We start from the raw sequence: 21,287 nt of genomic DNA, 5'->3' as shown, positions 1-21,287 counted from the left end.
TTTCGATATAATGAATGACGTATTAATAATTATATAAGTATGTAATCATAGTATATATATATATATATACAAAATTATTGCACACATACAAACATTATTATTGCAAAAGTAAATAATAAAAAATATATAATGACAAATAAATAAATGTTAACGTATATTATACAAGTTACACACGCACACACACTCTTATATACATATTCTACTCTATGAATATAGAATGTAAACAAAAATAAATTTCAATATCGCTCTTTTAATAACGAACAGAGCGCCGCCGCGCAAGTTCAATTTTTTCAGGATATTTTTTTTTTCCCCAATAAAATAAAATAGAAAAATGCAATGCAAAAAAAAAAAATAACAAAATAAAAGCAACAAGTTTTTTTTCCAAATAGCCATATATACATACATACATACATATAAATTTATAATGTTATCCTACACACTCAAACATTCAAAAAAATAATGTAGAAAAAATGAATGTTAGATTTTTATATTAAAGTACAATTATATACGAGTACATTATTACATTTATGAATGTTTATATGATGTAACTAATCATATTAATGATTACATATGATAATATTGTAACAACATCAATATTGTACATAAGTATGTATGTATGTAATTACAAAATAAATGAATTTATTGTCAATATAAGTAGGTAGCTCGTTTTATATGTTTATATTAATATTTTTTATATTTTTTTTTAAATTTAATGATCAAAAAAAAAAATGTATTTTTTTTTAATAGCTGGCTATAAAGCATAGCTATCTTAGACTATGATATAAAGTAGGAAAATATGCGATAACTATACATGAAACATTATAGATAATAATTATATTAATAAAAAAGTTGTTTTTTTTTTTTGTTAAATTATTATAAATTTTCAAGTATAACAGAATTCATTTACTTGGAAACAATTTATTTAAGATTTTCTTTTGCCACCTTATACCTACCATATTTATCATATAGATACATAAATGTATATAAAATGAATTTTTTTTTCTATTGAAAGTTATTTACATTTTTAACAATATTGAAATCCTCATTTTGGTATTTTTTATACACACAATATATGTACATGCAAAGGTTCTATAATAATAATAGAAAAAATTTACATATTTAATAAAATTGAACAACCAAATTGTTTTAGTGAAGTAAATATAAAAATAGCTTAAGGTTTTGAATTCCAAAAAGGTGCGTAGGGGTATAAAAATGGTTATATATGGGGGGGAGGGGAGGAGGATAGATGTTTTTTAAAACAATTTGAAAATTGTACTCGTATTAGAGTAGTCATTTATAATCATGATTTTTAAAATAGCACATTTCACTATTAAAGAATTTTAAGCATAAAACTTGCATTGTTGTAACTTTAGGAACAAAAGAACATCAATTTCCTTTTGCGATCTCTTAAAATAAATTTCTTAATAACATATAGTTTTGCATAAATTTAGGGGTCGTTTTGTTTATTTTGTTATGGTAGAGAGGAATTGATTCGTTATCGTCTGTGTTCCCATAGAATTTACAAGTTGCTGTTAATTTGAACATGATAGCATTTTAAGAAGTTGAATTTTTTTTTTAAACTTAGAAATATGCTAAAATATTTTTATTGGAAACACCATGATATAAGCAACGGAGGAAATCTGAAACCTAAATATTTTATCGCTATTATATCTAGTTTCTTTTTCTAGTTATATTTTCTCATAATTGAAAATTTCGATTTTCGAAAGCTCTTTACTGTAAAAATTGTCCACAATTATAACAATATATTTTGTCTCACCCATATTAGCCGTAAAATATTATCAGTTAATGCTACTGTTATATAGGTGTTTTCCTCTTAATGGTATGCAGTAGTAGTATAAGATTAGGTTATTAGGATTTTTATAAAACAATTTTAAAGGCTTAAATTGATTTTGATAAATTTTTAATAAGCTCTGATGTAAAATTCGAATTTGAATTCGAGCCCTTCCAGCTAATATTTTGATTCTTAGGTAATGTAAGATTCTATTTCTGGAAATTGCATGAAAAGTACCGCTGCTTGCTTAAATTATTTTACATACTGTACTATAGCATTTTATCTATCACCGATTGATTTTAAAGTTTCTAATTTTTTCTTACAATGAAGTAGGATGCAAAGAATTTGCTCGTAATATTAAAAAAAAAATTTAAATTTTCCACAAAATTATGATTTAATTATTAAATATCAAGTTAAGGCTATTCTTTGTAATACTTGTATAAAAATTATTTTATTATTATTTTTATTAAAAAAATATACATAGCAACTATAAAAATATATAAAATTTTTTTTTTACATTTAGGAACAGATGTTTAGATATTAAAATAAGTTATCAGAAGATACGATTAACCTCAAAAACAAAGTAAACTTCATGATGGTAGATCCATATAACCAATAAAAGCTCTTGTGTTGCTCTTCTCCTATAAAAATAAAATTTTAATAAAAAAACAAAAAAAAAAACAAGTATTTCTTGCTCCCATTTAAATTAGTTGTGTTGTATAGTTATTCACTTCACTTTCAATATATTAATGAAGGCAGTGTTCCCACTAAATTTTAACTAAGTATTATTGATTGAATGAAATTTTGTAGAAATTATGATTTGTTAAATAGAGGACTGTGGTAACATAAAACCTTTTTTAATAGGCAATTTTATATATAATTAATTTTGACAGTCCATAAAATTTATTTACGAGATGCTCCAAAATTTGAAAGTGATACCTTGAAAAGAAATAATCCTATGATATTTGCTCAAATTCATGCTTCGGCCTCTTTTAATTTTGACTTATTAGTATTTACAAATTAGATATTTTAGCATTTCATAGAGTTAGCACTTCATGAGGAAAATAAAAAACACGTATTTCCATTGTGATTCAAAATTGAAATAAACACAGTTGAAATTCTTGTTTTTTGAAAACTTATTTGTTAAATGTGCATATAGCTTACTGCCAAATGCTATTTAATATTAAAATTAGATGTAAGTTGGCAATCGTTCGTATTGCTTACTAATGAATTTTAGATTGGTGAAGTTATTCTTAAAATAGTTGTACTTATACAAGTAATGCGTATACAAAATGTTGCCTACTCAGCTGTGTTCCATTTCTTTCGATTTTCGTGTTATCAAGAAAAATATTTAAATTTTAATTGAATTAAACAATACTCGTATCGGCAATTTTATCATTTTACTTAATTTGAATGTAATTGTACTTATTTAGATAAAATTTTAAACTTGTAATTACAAACATAGCCAGAAGGGGAACACTGACTACACTTTTTATATTAATTTAAATCTTTTATTTTACACTCATTTAACATTATATCATGCCATTTTATGCTACAGTTCACTCAAATCTAAATATAACAGAAAAATGTATATAATGTATAATATCTTTCGAACTATAATACGTATATATACTTATACGTATATATAATATAATACGTATATACATATACTTATTGTACAGTGAAACCTATACACTGTGTTTGCTTTATTTACAGTCTACTTAATTCTTTATTTCCTTGAAAATGAAGATTTTTAAAACGTAAGTAAGAGAGTTTAAATTTAAAAATACCTACAATTCGTTTTTGCATATTCGTAGGTACAGATAAAAATTTTTATTGTACAAATTTTAAACTTTTGTTTTAGCTTTGTTTATTATTGTGTTCAGGAGTGATAATGTTATATCTTATTTAAATTCTATTATTCAGATGTTTCAATTCTTATATATTACAAAATTAACATATTCTATACAAAATTAATTTTCCACACAAATTCGAACTAAAATATTTTGTACAAATGATTTCAAAATTATTATTTTAGTATTGAAAGTAATTGCAAGTGTCTCGTAAAAAATTGAACTTAATTTTAGTTTATATGTCATTTAAAAATATATTTATTTAGCTTTCAAACTTTTTATATGTCATAAATTTAATATAAATTAAAATTTATTTGAAATTTTATTATATGTACAAAATATAGTATCAAAACACTAATATAAATCAAAAGATATTCTAAAATAGAACACTTACGCACTCTTTAAAATTTCAATTTCATCACAAAATTTAATAAATGTTTTTTTATTTGGCGCTCTTGCGGAAAAAGACTCACGGAGATCTTATTTTAATCGTTAGAATACATTGGCAGCTTTTTATTGAAAAATTTAATTAAATTTCGTGTACACTTTACGAGTTTGGTAAATATTATCAAGTATCGAATAAAATTTATAATAAGTTATAAGAGGTTCATGAAAAGCAGAACGCTAAGCGTACTGGTAAAGAGTGAATAGCAATTTATAGTATAAAAATCTATGATATATGTTTATTAAAATTTTATGATGCTGGTAGTATCATTAACGTAATCGTGCATAGAGTACCTTTTAGATTTCGAATAAAAAATTCAATTTTGGAATTGTATTTAATTTCGATTTTTTGAAATCACATTTTCGAATTTAATTTCGAATTTTCTAATTGAAAAATTATTTTCCATTTTCCAATATATCAAATTCGAAAATTCAATTTCAAACTTTCGATTTCGAAAATTCAATTTCGAACTTTCGAATTCGAAAATTCAATACCGATTTTTTTGAAGTTTCGAAATTTCTAAAAATTGGTTTATTTCGAATTCGAAAACTCATATTTGATATTCGAACACAAAAATTCGAGTTTAATATCGAAACATGGCCACTCTTATATTTAAGAAAGACAAATTGAAACAAAAATCTTTCTCGAAATATTCTATCTGAAGAGTCAAACTGAAATGAATGATTAAGTTATAGTTTGGATGTTATGTGTTACTTAATGTATTTTATGTATTGTGTGTTTTGAAAAAGTCTAAATTTTGGCAATATTTCAACTTATTAAATATTTTTTTTTTTGTTATTGATGTGAAAGTGCTTAAGTTTGGAATGTGTTTACGTATGTATATATATGAAATACGTATAGGTGCTCACATACGCATAATAATTTAAATATTTTCTTATTTATACACGGTATGAGTCAAAAGGTTAAAACTATTGGGAAAAAGTATACATACTCCTTAAGTATATACACTCTTTTTAATGTTGACTAACTGTAAATTAGTCTGTAACTGTATAGTATATTATGGAACAAAAGAAGCATACTGTGTATAAAGGTTTTAAGTACTCTGTACAATTTTCTACATAATTTAATCTTTATCATCAATATTGTGAAAGAACATCCTTTTATTGTACATGTATAGGAAAAGAATTTAAAAATAAATTTTATAAAAAATAAAAAAAATGTGCACCTTAAAGGTGTCTAATACTTTTTAGTCATATATTTATAAATGTTATTTTCAATAAGAACTAATTTTAGAACAAAATTTTATTTTGCGCAATTCAATAAGGAAATTTTTTTTTTTTTCATAAATTATTAAAATAATATTGAAAAGCAAATTGGTTGTGTAGATGAACTCTGGGATACTCATTCACGCTTTTTAAAGTTTTTAAAGAAATTTATGGTGCCTTCTTAAAACGCACAAACTTTAGAAACTATTTAGGGATTAATTTAAACAATCTTTGCTTTTAGTTTTAGACATTAGAGAATTCCCAAAAGTCATCTAAATAATCTTTGAAGTCAGGATACAAAAATATCAAGTTATTGTTATGCGAAAAATGGTCTTTTAATTGGAACGGCCGTATTATAAAATTGATTGCGTTTGATGTAGCAAACAAAACCTATTGTTAATTTAATGCTTTTTGAGTATCGGGTGATTGGAACATCTGGTTGGAAAATTCAATAAACTTTCCATATTGCATGACAATTTTCGTATTGCTGTTTGTTTCATATTTGCACTCATTTTTTCGATTAAATTTAAACTATAATAAAATTTTACCTCTAATAAGCTTAACTAAAACAATTCTTTATTTTATAATTTTAGGTGATTTACTTCATAGACATCATAGATGCAAAATTGATTAATATTAAAAATGAGATTTTCTCGGAAAGTGAATCTCTTTAAAAATCATAAGGTGAAAATTGACACTGGGTGCAGGATTCCAAATATGACGAGCAAGGTTCGTGAATTACCATTAATACATCAAACGAGTGGCAAATAATACATCTAAAAGAAAATCACTAAAAACATCATTTCACATATAATTTCATCATTTTCATTGGAATTTTTTTGTATTCGAATAGAATTTCGAGAAAAAGCGAAAGTCTAACCAAAATTTGGGAGGCACAGTGTTTCGGTGTTGCTTACCTTGTCGCGGGGGCTCAGCAGCCCCCGCAACAAGCCCACCTAGTTCACCGACACCATTACCGGAGGAATTCAATAATGTAATGAGTGAAAACAAAGAAGATATTGCTTCCTTGCCGGTTGAAATTGATGCAACAATACCAATATCAGATCAAGCAGAAACACCAAGTCCAGAAGATATTGCTGTTTCAATTGTTGCATCAAGTAATACAATTACTCCAACACCACCGAGTCGAATTTGTCAACCACAAACATCACCTTTACCTCATATTGAAGAAGAAGAAGAAAACGAACCAAATCATTTTCAATTATCTCCAAATTCTGAACAACAAAATCGTGTTACATTTGATAAAAGCACAACAGAAGAATATTCAAGCTCCCCATCACCCCGTAATAAACATAAAAGTAGATTACAAGTAAAAAATTGGAATAGGACAGGTGTCGCTATTGTTGCGTCCAGTGAAACTTTAGGTTCCAGTGGCAGTTTTACTGCAAGTGCAAGTACTGGCTGTGGTAGCGGAAGCTTAACTAATAATTCTAATAATCCAAATAACAGTGTAGTTAGTTCTATTCCACAAGCAAGTGGATTATTACTGCCAAAAATGCAAGCTGAACAAGGATCAATTGGTGATCTTCAAAAATATCATAGTAGATATTTAAAAAATCGTCGTCATACTTTGGCGAATGTACGGTAAGTACAAAAATTTTATATTATTTTATTTAATAAATTGTATTTGTATTGGAGAAACCACAAATTTTCTTGAAACTGAATAGAATATAAGCTAAATATCAAATTCTATTAAAATGTACTCCTTCAGTTATTCACCATCTATGTCACTAGTAGTTTTTTTAAGTGAGAAATATCAATTTGGAAAAAGAGTTAAGTTAGTCAAATGTTGGTTTTTACAATTTTCATTGAATTTGTGTCTCTTATATTTCCCAGATATTGAAAAATACTTGGAAGTTTTCAATGCAAACAAATTTAAAATTCAATGTCAGTGTTACTGCCAATATTATTTTTGTAAATTGAGAATTTTTATATTTTAAAATAAATAAAACTCATTTTATATCAATTATTCTCTTCAATTTCCAATAATTTTTCATTTCTTTTTAGTTATTCGTTTTAAATTTATTTTCCATTTCCCGTTATCATGAATGTTTTATTTTCAATATATACATATAAACACATATAAAGTATATACAAGCAGATACAAGTGAATTTTATAAAATCGAAGCTGCCAAAATAAAAAAAGCTATAAAAATATGGCGTATAAAAAATTTTTTATTAAAGATTTATGCAAAAAGGATTCAATTTAAAATTATTTTTGTCATGTAAAAAGCATTTTTTAGCATCTTAAATATCGTATATGTGCAGTTATTCATAATTTTTATTACATTTCTCATGAAGTAATTTTCAAGTGTAAAAAATTTGAACGATTGACCAGAAAAGTCAATGTATGCAAATTTATTACCGTGGCTTCGCCTCTTACGCTCTTTTTGATACAAACGGAAGTATAATGAAGGAGTCATTTTGTAAAAAGTTTTAAAACCCTTATCATAATCACAGATTTTTTATATTTTTGTGAAATTATATTCAAATTTAAAATCATAAAATTTATAATATTTATGGCAACTTTTGATATAGCAAATCTGTTGAGTAAAAGCGACCCTTGTAATAGAGTTATTTTTAAACCGATTTATAAAAGACAAATCGATTTGATTGCAAACAACTGTCGTGATATTCCCGTATGTCGAAAAAATTTTAAAACTAGTTTCAACTACTCTAAACATTTAAAAGTACGTAGAACTCTACCGAAAAGTTTTGTACACTGCCAAGAGAAACGCGTGCTTACGTTGTAGAAAAAGATTTTTATTTCATAGCAAAGATTTTTAAATATTTCATAGCTTGATAAATCAGGTCATCAGGATCTAAGGATGTACTTCGAAATTTAGCATTTGTAGAAAAAGTTGCTGCTGTGTATTTTGATTATGCATTCTTAAAAGAAATTAACCAAATCTTGTCAAATTAACCAGTTGTCAAATTTTAAGTCACGAATCAATATAAGATGGTCAATAATAATTTGCATAGTTTTTTATCAATATCACTATTTAACACTATTCACAGTATTGCCGTTGTATTTGTGTATAAAAATCTCAATGTCAAAACAATTTCATTGTTTACATAATATTTATAATTCTTTTATAAAATGTCCTTGAACAATTATTTATATTAACTTACATATAGTTAATATAGTTTTTGTTTTTAAAAAAATTAATGAAATTAATTACTTCGCGTGAAATTTTTATATTTAAACTGACCTATTAAAAACGGCTATAGCAATGAAAATTTTATAAATCAATTATTATTTTTTTTTATGTAAGCATATATTTATGTATGTGTATAACAGTCAAATTATCGTTCATGTCAAAAAAATAATAAAAATTTGCTGTTATATTTAAATTAAATAATTATTTAATAATATTTATGCAAGATGTTTGCATAAAATTGTTATCTATGCAAGTATATATGCGACACATGTATATATCCCGACACATGTGCAGTAAAATTACTATTTAATTATACCGAACGAATACTTTATGTGAATATTGACATTTTTGATTAAATTAAATTAAGAAATTTCTTTGTTTACATAAAGAGTTGTTGCAAATATGCTGTAAGGTCATATGTATATAAAGTTATATAAAGTTAAATGCCATCAAATATTTGACAGGTGTAATTAGAAAGTTTCTTTAATTTTTTGGCTTCTACTAGTAAATTCTAAATTAAAATACCATGATTCCATTTGAAATTGCTTGAGAAATCTATTTTTAAGAGAGTTTACATCTTCCCCTCTATATTGTTGTTGGTCAAAAGGTTGACATTTGAAATTGATGAAAATTTAAATGAGTACTAAATAGCCGTTTCATCTATATTGCTGAAATACTATCGCAAATAACATAGTTTTCACGAACTTTTGAGAGCATTTAAGTGAAGAGAACTTGAGTGTACGAATAAATCAAATGTTTTTTCAATAAAGTAGACTTTCATAATAAGCGAGAACAAAATCTGGATTTCACTGTGTATTTTTTTCATGTGAATAATTTTAATTAAATAGAGAAATCAAATTTTTAATACAATTTAAATAGAGTTTAATATCTTCCTCTCTCTATATACAAATATTAATTTAATAACTTTTAATTACTTTGATAACCTTTAATTTATTTAATCTTCTATTGACATACAAGTACAAATACATGTATACTTATAAATACTACCTTATATAACAAGAAAAAAAATACTTTGATATCAAAGTTTTTTAAAGTATTTTTCAATAAGAAGAACAAAATTATAAGGTGTAGTTGAATTCGTATTTAAAGTAAAAACTTTTAAATAACTTAATCCAATTAAAGAACATTACAATTTACTTTTTCCTTAATACTTAAGGAAGTTTCTTTAAGATTTTGTTTTTTTTTCTTTTCTTTATTTGAATTAATGATATTGATTAAAGGATCGTTAAAAGTTAACATATACGTAACACATTTCTTGATTGCAGGTATTAAAATTTAAAAATTTTTCATTTATTAAAAATTTAATATAAAAAATTTGCCGTGGTTTGAATATTGTAGCGGAAGAGTTACATATATTTTGTGAATTATTTATTATAAGCAATCAGTAAACCACAAGTAGTTCAGATTTCGTTTACATCAAATAATAGATAAGTTTAAATTTTGACATTTACACTTTGTATAAAAATATTAAATCCATCTATCGGAGAAAAGTTTGCTGCATTACCCATTACCACCGACTACTACTTTCACCTAAATTGACCACAATAGTAGATGAGAATGTAGTGGATCGTAACAAAGAAGATTTTATATGAAATTGACGTCAAAAAATTTGGATTTTGGTAGATGGCCTGGTACAAGTTTAAGATAGAAACTATTTCATCTTTCTTGCTTTAATTCACCTTTGGTTATAATTAAATTAAGTACATAAATTTTTTTACCTATTGTATAGACCCGTTTTATGGGAGGGGGGAAGGGAGCGGTTTCTTCTCCGTGAACACAATTTACAATCTGTGTATAACTATTGTATTGCAAAGAAGTAGATTTTTTTAAGCCAAGCATCAACTATCATACAAACTAACATTGCACGAAAGAGCAAAGCAATCATTATTTAGACGCCAAAAAATGCGGCTATCATATTGCCAAGCAAAATCGTCATCATTTATAATGAGGAAGGAGGAGGAAGATCTTGATAAAATAAGTAAAAATAAGTTATTAGTATGGGTGTACACAAAATTTATTTAAAAAAGATTTGTAGAACAATTTCTTAGAATTTTTTGTATAATTTAAAAAAAAATTTTATATTCACTTAGCATAATTTGTCAATTCAGTTTATTTTACGAGTATGTTCATGTAATCTGACTAATTTTTGAGTTCGATTTTATGAAATTGAGTTTTGCTTAACATGACAGTATTGACGTATTTGAATATTTAATTTATAATTGTAGTTGTAAAAACTTATCCATCATTCAACTATTATGTAATTCATGAATGAGAACAACATGATTTTTGAGACCTTTCAAGTCCACTAATTGAAAAATTTTATAAAATGGATTTTTTCGAATAACTAGTGCTGCACTCTTTAGTATTATTAAATAAAATCGTTGTTTAAATAATTTTGACATTACTGTATATCAGTTAACTCTTATTAATATTACATTATAATATAACACCTGAAGTCAAAAAAAAAATTTTTTTTTTTAAATTTAATAATAATTCCTTTTTATTCTAATAAAATTTTCTTCTAAATAAATATTTTTTTTGTTTTCATTTTTGTTATCGTTTTTCCTTTTTATATCAATAAATTTGTAAAGAAAAAAATTATTCAGATCATTTTAATGTTGAAAATTATTGACCTGATTATATCTAAAAATAAACACCCCAAGTTATTATCTTTGTGAACATAATTAAAAAGCTTTGATAGATGAAAGGCTTTAAAAATTAATAATAGAATAGAAAATTAACTCGAAGTTTATAGATAGAGAGAGAGAAAGAGATAAACATAAGAAAAACAATAACGAAAACCATTTTAAAATAACACAATAAATTTTGTATAAAAATAAATAGAAAGTAAAATTTAGAGAGAGGATCTATTTAATCAATAATTAATAATTGTAACAATAAAAATATGCAGAGGTACAATAAATGTAGAGGTGAAAAAAGTTAAAAAAATAAATAATTGTTAAAATTCCGGTTAAAATTTGACTTATTAATGAAATAAAAACAATTTTTTTTTCCTCTATTTCAGTTTAGTTTTTTTTTTAATTTGAAATTTAATTAATTTGAAACGCAAAAATAAAAAAACAATTTACATAATATTTTTTATGGCAAAAAATTGGTCAATATACGCAATTATATTGGATAAAGAGTACGGTAATTTTTAATCGACACGCAAATACCAATTCCATTTATTTATTAAGCTCAGAATATTACAGGGAAATGAAAAATATCCTTGTGACTATAAAATACGATGCAGCTAAGCAAAAATATATTCAACTATAATTTAACATCTGCACACGCACACGATATACTATATGAAATCGAAACAATATAGCTATATATATATATGTATATATAGATAGAATAAAATTGAAACGTGAAATCTGGTGTAATGGGATTATGTCTTTCCTCATGACTTTATTATTAACTCCCACACAAATACAATTTGACTTATTGAAAATCTTGATTGAAATTAAGAGACTTTTCAAAATGGAAATATTTAGGGTAGATATAAAGTTATTAAAGTACGAATATTGTGTAAGGTAAGGGACTGGTATAACTTTTTTTTTATTTAAAAAATTTCAATCAATATTCGAGAAAATTCATTTTTGGTTTCGTTTTTCTCCTTTTTCAAATTGTTCTTAAATTGAAATTCATTTTCGCACATTATACACTCAATTTCTTCGATTGGATTTAATATTTTTAATTAAGAATTGTTTAGTTTTGTAGAACAAGTTTTTAGGTATTCGTATAGTATTTTGAGGCTAAACGTGACACGAGTTGTTAAGATATTCTTAATTATTCTAGAATTCTTTGTATACATAAGTAGTCAGAGTTAATTTGAAAAACACTAAAATTACTTAAGTAATAGGGAAATATTTTTGAAAGTACAAAATTGTTGAATATATTGGACTTCCTCATACAATTTTAAAAATTTGCAAATAAATATCAAATTTTAATTTGGAAAATAAAAAAAATTTTTCACCTCATTTATATTTCCTTTATACACATTCCTTTAAAATCAAAATTTTATAATAAAAATTATTTGAAAAAAAAATAGAACGAAATATTTTACAATACTTAGGCAAAATATGACATTTTCCTCGTTAATGTTCTTTCATAAATTTTTCTTTTTTCCATCTAAAAATAAAAATTGAAAAATTGCCATTATTTTAATAAAATAATTGGAAGATAATTTACAGGAATGAGGTATTTTAATATTACCGAAACCAAAATGTTCTAAGTTAATGGATGTAAACTATAAGGCCCAGCATATTAAATTTGGCATATTGAGTGTGAGTGACTGTATTATAACTTGAGGTTTATGCTTAATTCCTTCTGAAAAAAATTCGCATACTTAGCTTGTAGTAACGCAGTAGAAGCTTGTCCTTAATATTTTTCTGATGAGGGCTAATAAGATTTTTAATTAAAATTCGTAATTAAAATTCGACTGTTAAAGTAATAAAGCATCAATTTTTGCATAATAAACTGAAAATAAGTTTCTTAAAATCTGACAATTCTGATCTTTATTAATTTTAACTCTCTTCGTTACACTTTGCAATTATTTATACACTTATTATACTTCCACTACTTTCCACTACTATATTGTACATGTGTTCAACTAGAAATTGAATTGAATTAAAAAACAAAAAAGGAAAAGCAATTTCATAATGCCATACATTGAAAATAATTACATCTAATATATTTTCAAAGCATAAAATTTCATTTTATTTATAAAACTGAAATTATGAATTCTAAATTAATCGCGGCATAGAAATATGTTCTTGTCAAATTGTTCAAAAGCAAAAGAAAAATCTGTGAAGAAAACACTCATATTCACATTTATAAAAATATATGTGTGTATACGTGTACATATTATACTTTTATATATACATAGATTTAAGAATATTTCCATAAATAAAATTTATCCTCATTCACCATTGTACCCACAATATTTTGAAAAAAATGTACATAATAATGGCGAAAGATTTTTGAATAGTAAAATTTTTGGTTTGTTCTTAAATAATAATCTAAATAGATTTACATGCATACATACACTTAGATGTGTGCCTATGTAATGATGCACTTATGATATCGGAATTTTTAATTGGAACATTTTTTATTTCGATAATTTTAATTTCCTATTGCATTTTTTGTTAATAAAATTTATTACAAATATGCACTCGTTTGCAATTTTATTTTAATACGGTTATGTATGTATGTATATATATATTTATATATAGGAATAATAAATAAAGTAATTAAGTTATACGTAAGCAGGTCAATTGTAACTGATCACAGTCACCGTTAATTAATTTAGTTGTTGTAAAACTCAGAGTGTGTTTCTTTGTTAACAAAAGTCTTCATATTCATCGGCACACATTTTTTATGAAATTTCTCGGGAAAAATATTTTTTTTACGAAAAAATTCTTTCATAATTAAACTCGGTGAATTTTAGATAAATTTTAAAGTTCAAATAGTTTAAATTGATTCAAATTATTTATAACGTATGCGTCGAGAAATGTTTCATAATTCTATAAATTTTTTTACACATACGTTCTTTTTTATACATGGAAATATCGAATGGCACGTTATTTTCACCTGCTATTAGTCTTCACTCTTATAAAACTTGATTGTATCGTGATATTCTTTACACTTTTCGTGTGACTTCATATAGAGTCATTCTAGCACTTGAGAGTTCGAGTTAAAATTCGTATTTGAAAGTACATATTTTGTAAAGTATACATGAATGACATAAACACAATATTGAAGCATTGTAAAGTTGGTGACGTAATAATATGTGAAGTAGAAGACGACGCGCAACAATGTGGCGAAAAGAAAACTTAAATAATTTATATAAATGAGTTTCAAATGAATATGGACTATTATACTATAAATAAAGGAGTAAGATGGACTATTACCAAAATATATGCGTAAGCACATTGCCTACGTAGTAGGATATAAATACTTAAATGATGTTTTAGACCACCGTTATATTATAAGACAATAGTACTCAATTTTTTAATGTATTGCCGATAAACTTAAAAAGGCGACACCAGAATAGGTTCAAAGATCACCATTCATGATATGGAACATATTGCATTACAATATTAATTTTGTCAACTTGAATATTTTCTCATTGTAAAATAGGAATTTTTTAGGAGTTTTTATGTAACTTATAATTAAAAAAATTAAAAATGAACACGGGACCAAATCACTGGAAAAAAAAAATTTTTTTATAAGCATAAGCAAAACCTATAATACTGAAAATACTGTACTGAAATTGTTGTAAATACTGCGGCCGCGGAAATGTTTTCATCGCATGTCTTTTTCTAAAAGTGTTTTATTATTATTCAAGAGAAAAATATTCGTATTTTTGGAAAAAAAAAAATTGTTGTTTTGAACTGCTTTTTACACTTTCCGTGTTATCCTTTCACTATCACCACAAAAAAATAAAAAAACAAATTTTTCAATTTAAAATTATTCAAATTAGTGGTGAATTACTAGTTTCCACAAAAACATAAATTCATCATCTTTTTTGTATGAAACCATAATATGAAAATATTAATATTGCTACATCTGAGACATCTATGATTTTAAATAACAACAGTAATATTTTCAAATTAAGAAAAAAATTCATTTAACCAAGACACAAACCTTTAATATAATATGAGAATAATAAATTGTAAACAAATTCAATATAAAATTAAATACTCACCTTGAGTATATAAAATTAATAAATTTTGCAGGTATAGGCATAACATATAGCCAAGTATATAGTGAACATAAAAAGGGCCAAAGTTTTAAACAAATAATTTTTCTCTGGGAAATGGTTTTAAAAAAAAATATTTTTTCAAAATGTTTTTTATGCCAATTTTGGTTAATTTTTATTGGCTTATATTTTTATTGCTTTTTGGCGAAGAATATTTGCACAATCATACATTTTTGTGCAATGCTAAAGGGTAAATTAGAAAATTTAAAAATAAAATAATTTAAGCTAGAATTATAGTTGCAGTCTGTTCTAATTGCTGTACTGCAAAAAGCACTTCGTTTTAGTTTTGCATTTCTAAGAAAGTTCTTCTACAGAATATTTTTCACGTTTTTTTCACAGCATAATATTGCTTAACAGCATAATATTGCTTAAACAAAAGTATATCGTATAAAGTCTGGTTTAATACCAAAATTTTCAATTTGAAAAAAAAATTTGATTAAATTCAAATTTACTTTAAAAATTTATTATTTTTGTTGGTTAAAATTTTGTAATTAATTTCGATTCAAAGTGGCAATATGTTAAAAAGGATTCATTCTAAATGTACAAATGCAAGAACAAGTGTATATATTAATAATTTTAGTGAACACTCAATGTAAAGTAATTTTACAACAAAAATGGCATTTTCTCACTAAGCCTTTCATACCATTTACACAATATACAAAATTACAGAAATTTATATTAATTTTACATAATTATGTAAGCACATAAAATTTACAGAAATATTAGTATATACACGTATGTGTAGTGTGTATACTATTTTCTGGTATTTTTAAAGAAAAGGAAATTCCGTTTTTCATCTTGATGCGCTCTCGACCTCCTTGTATATTTACAAAATAATTACTTATAAGCAATACATACCTATATATATATAAATCTTTAATATTATTATTAGATGACATTCCATTTAGGTGCTCAATTAAAATATAGCCAATTTCTGCAAAATTTTTCTTATTGCACTTTGCGTTTTCATTTAAAAATTTTTTTAGTGCTTCATTTTGTACATTCTTATTTACATTTCTCTTTAATTTTATCCTTTTTTTAAAAATTTTGGGAATATATTGTATTATGTATATTGTCACCCAAAAAGAATTTATTTTTTTTTTTTTAAATTTTTGCAAAATTTTCAACAAATTTATTATTTTTTTCTCTCTCTCTTCAATCTCTTAATGTCCCCAGAACTATACATGTAGATAATTAAAGTAATGTTACAATAATAATTACATATGTGGTATAAAATCATTATAAACTATACAATGCAGATTCAAAAATTATAAACTTTATATTGAGAATTTTTGAGTCACTGAACATACTCGCATATACGTACACACTTTATTTAAACTGTTTCATCTCCATACAAAAAATATTGCTTGCAAAAGAAGCTTCAGATGTTCTGATGAAAGAAATTAAAAAAGCTTTTGTAGTACAATTTTTTTTTAAAATTTATTTTTATTTTCATTTTTCCCTTTATTCATTTATTCTTATTTTTGTTTTTGTTTTTCAAATCATATTCTTTAATACCGTTACATAGTATGTTTAAACAATGTTGCTGAAACAAAAAGTATATTATGTTGTTAGCAACAAAAAAAAAACAAAATAAAATTGGAAAATATTATTAAAAAAGCTTCTGTTAAGTTTAACCGAAATCGACAAAATCTTAGCAAGTTAGCACCTTCTGTTTTGAAAAGAATAACAAAAAAGGAAAACAAAATAAAAAAAACAAAAACATAACATTTATATTGAAAATGTATCTAACTTTTTTTTTTCTTCTTCTTCTTTTTGTTTTCGTTGTTGTGTTACAAACGATATTTTATTATTTTCCATTGTGTTAAGCTTCCTTCAGTCTACCGTTTTACTTTGGTCGCTTAATAATAGGTCACCTTATTTCTTTGCGAAATAATTTCGGGGTATACTTAGTTAAAAGATAAAAAAAAAAAATAAAAAAAAAAAAAGAGATTTTTTTGTTTGTTTTTTTTTTTTTTGTTTTTTCATAACATAAATTTGAATTAATCAAAATAATTAATAATTAAATTAAGATGATCAAAAAAAATTTAAAAAAAATTAATACTCAATAATTTTTAAATTACACACATCTATACATAAGTAATTTTATTATTTGATTTTACAAATTATATAAAAATTTAAAACAAAACTACTAGAAAGTTAATTGTTAGCATAAATCTGGATGCAATTTCAATTTGACAAGTAAAACTAAGAGACCTAATAGATGATAGGAGACTAAAAGTAAAAATTAATTGTTTTTCATAATTATTTAAAAAGTGTTATACTAAAATTAATATATTCTATAAAAATTTTTCTATTATAATTTTTTAATGTTGATAAATTCTTTAAAAGTTCAATGAAATACGACTGTTAATCCCAAAACTTCTCGCGTATTTTTGTGTAAATTGTTGAAAGAAATTTTGAAATTGATCGTAACAATATTTTTGAGCTCATTTAAAATTTGAACTGAAATTAATTGGGTTCACAGCATTTTATATAAAAAAATTTAAAAAATTTAATTTTTACCTTTATTAAACTTTAAATATACCCCTACATACTGGGCGGAATTTATTAAAAACTGGTGATTTTTAACATTAAAACAAAAACAAGAAATAATAATAGCAATTTTTTTTCTTTTTATCACAAGTGTACATAATATATGAAATAATTTAATTATTATTATTTTTTTATTTAAAAAAAAATATTCATATAAGCTTTATAATATATATACATATATGGAGAGAGTATGTATATATATGTAAATGAGTTTGTGTTTTATAGCTAAGAAAATAAAAAATGAATGTGAAAAATATTAAAAAATTTTATAATAATTAAATTACGACGAAACAAAGTTTTTGTATTTTAAACAAAACGACCTCATAATAATAAAATTAATATATATATATATATATATATATATAAAATTTTTTGTTTGTTTTTTAAATAAATATTAAAGTTAAAATTAAACAAAAAACCTCGCTGGATATCACACACATAATTTTGTTTGTTTTTTTTTATTATAAAACATATTGTATTACTTACTTACCCATATGGATTATATTCACACACCTTATACACATAAGTATATATATATATATATATATATATATATATATATATATATATAGTATATACACAAACGTATAGGTATATATTTTAAATTATAATATATAGGTAATATAATTCGGAAAATATAAGCATCATACATTAGATGTACATATATATATATATATATATATATGTACGTTATCATCAGTATAACAATAAAAAAAAAAATTCATTTCGTTCTATTATTCTACAATAATAATTTTTTTTTTGTATTTTTTTCTTTTCATTTTTTGTAAATAATAAAAAGTCTATAGTGAAATTTTTCTATTTTTAAGTGTTTTCAGACTTAGAGTGACAAAAATCGCGCAAAAAAAAAATTATAAAATTTTTTTTTTTTGAAAAATGAGAAAAAAAAAAAACAAAAAATTATTTCAGAATCTGGGAAATTTTCCTCATTTTTGTTTTCTGTTTTTTTTTTTTGATTTTTTTTCTTCTATTTTTTTTGTTGTTTATATTTTGTTCTTATGATTATTGTATTCCTGAAATACCAACCATTCTTATCCGGGATATATGAAACAAAACAAAAAACAAGGCAACAAACTAAATATACAAAAAAATTTAAATTCATATTTTGATACATGAAATTTCTATATAGTGTACATACATATATATTCCATTAATATTATGTACATTCATATTTACATATATGAAAAATAATATTTTAAACTAGAACTATATAACTATATATATACATTTTACATACATTCATAAATTACTTTAACTAAATTAAAAATATGTGAACAAAGTAACCAAAAAAAAAAAATTTATTTTTTAAAGAATTTTTGAAAGAAAAGAAAGGAACAAGTGCAAATATTAAAAAAAAAAATTAAAAATTAATTGACGTAAAATTAAAAAAAAAATTAAATGCCTTTAAAATTATTTCACTTTGCTTTTTAAAATATTTTACACTTACTTAAAAAAATTATTAAGTACAATAAACTTTGAAAGCTATTAAACTTTGGTTTTTTTATTTTTTGTTTTGTTCTTACTTTAAAATTTAAATCTCTACTCAGTTTCAGAATATTTTATTAACCCATTAGGGACCAATATGTTTTCAATATGGAGATCATATTAAAAAAATATTTAAATTTTAAATTTTAACTTGAATTTATTTAAAAATTGTAAAAAAATATCTGCAAGATATAATAACTGAGAGCTTAAACTTTAAGATATTATTAACGTTATTAAATCTGACTAAGATCTGAAATTTTTTGGTTCTGATTAATTTATGACATTATGAGTAACTTTATTTATATGCTGTCTAATTGCTGGCCGGATATGAGGTTTAATTTCTCTTCTCATTGCACTCGAGTAGGTTTCTAACATTTGCCTTAACTTTTGTAGTGATATTCAAATCGTAAATTATTCAAAGGCAGTTACAAGAGAGGGAGAGAAAGAGACAGAGGAAGAGAAAGAGAGAGACGAATGACAGAGTACTTTCATGCACAAACTGAAATATTGGCGTATAAGCATTCAACATAGTAATAAAAAGAAAAATACATATTGCCATTTGACACGTGAAAATTTTATTTTGACAGTCGTGAATATAATTATTTGACAGATAGAAATAAATAATGTGATAGGTGAATTAAATAGTTTGACAAAGAGAGAGAGAGAGAGAGTATGAAATTTTGGCATATAAAAAATAGTATTTTCAATTTGAAAGAGAAATATTAAATATTTTGAAAATAGAAATTCGCGTACCCAAGCCACTTTTACCCTACAATTTGTCTTTACTTTATATATGAAATATTTTAACAATTTTTTGTTACAAATATTCAATAATTTTTCATTTGGCCTAGATTTGAATCTATCTAACCTATATATTCAATTTTCTCAGGTACTAAATATATTTTGATTTTCTAAGTGTTACGTTAAGCCCCCCTAATGGGAAAATACTTAATTGAAATTCAATTCAAAAAAGATTTATTTTGAAAAAGAAAAAAAAAATTCTTTGAATATTTTTTAATTAATTTATATGGTTTTTTAATTATGTGTACGAGAAAATTATGAATACAAAATAGAGTATATATGTGTATAAATTTGTATATATAAGTAAATTAGTATAACGCTATAAACCTAATTTTTGTATACAGATGTACGCCAGCACACCTGTTTAAATATAAATAAAAATTTTTTCATTTTTTTTTTATTAGAATACTTTTTGAACATTTTAAAATTAGTACTTTTTTAATTTGAATTTACACTTGTGCCCGCCTTCATTTTACTCACCGCAATTCAATTTCAAATTTATAAAATTTTTTTATGAAAACGCTATTTACCGCCTTTCAAAAATTGCATAATAAATTGAAATATTTTTAGAAAATAGGTGGTTGTCCATTAAATTTTAGCTTCGAATTATTGAAAATTTAATTTATGCATTACTTCGAACACTTTTATTTTTTTTTTTTGTTATTTTTTCCTATAAAGATTCTCCCAATTTGTTTTGTTTTTGTAAAATGCAAATTTGCAGGATCAATCGTAATTTTTTTGTTATTTTTTTTTTTCAAAAAAAATTCCAGGCAAGTGCAGTTCATTTTTGAAGTATGTATACTTAAATCCAAATATACAAGCATAGTACACATTTTACATAATATATTTAAATTGAATAAAACAAAAAAAAAATTGCATACATACATATGTATAATTATATATAAATGTATAATGCATGTAGGTATGCAAAAGTTTTTATTAAAATTGCAATAACAAATTTCATTTTTAGGTATAACAATTTAATATTTCTGTATTTTCTAACAGTTTTTATGTCATAAAAATTTTTTTAATCAAATCGTAAAGTTCATAATTTGCCCTTTATTAAATGATTACATATACACACATGTATAGATATACATGTTAACTTGTATATACGCAAATTAATATTTTCGGTATTT

At 23.6% G+C, this 21,287-nt stretch overlaps 1 protein-coding gene across 8 annotated transcripts in view; it reads left to right on the top strand.

The window, feature by feature from the left end:
• The window catches only part of LOC129614341 (cAMP-specific 3',5'-cyclic phosphodiesterase), a 113,793-nt gene that overhangs the window by 30,799 nt on the left and 61,707 nt on the right, over window positions 1-21,287 (top strand). For 4 of the 8 annotated variants that reach the window (XM_055528901.1, XM_055528900.1, XM_055528906.1 and 1 more), the window contains exons 2-3: window positions 5,910-6,045; window positions 6,170-6,921. In XM_055528901.1, coding sequence (XP_055384876.1) covers window positions 5,959-6,045; window positions 6,170-6,921 — 839 coding nt within the window. In that variant the 5' untranslated portion in view covers window positions 5,910-5,958. Of the gene's footprint in view, window positions 1-5,909; window positions 6,046-6,169; window positions 6,922-17,152; window positions 17,193-17,218; window positions 17,530-21,287 lie in introns of those variants that run through there. The other 4 variants (XM_055528907.1, XM_055528905.1, XM_055528903.1 and 1 more) reach the window with 4 other exon arrangements.

Source organism: Condylostylus longicornis, unplaced genomic scaffold (assembly GCF_029603195.1).
Source record: "Condylostylus longicornis isolate FDR11 unplaced genomic scaffold, ASM2960319v2 ptg000107l, whole genome shotgun sequence".
NCBI classification, from domain to species: Eukaryota; Metazoa; Arthropoda; class Insecta; order Diptera; family Dolichopodidae; genus Condylostylus; species Condylostylus longicornis.
Note: the sequence above shows the minus strand (reverse complement) of the source record. Positions and strands in the feature narration are given on the sequence as shown.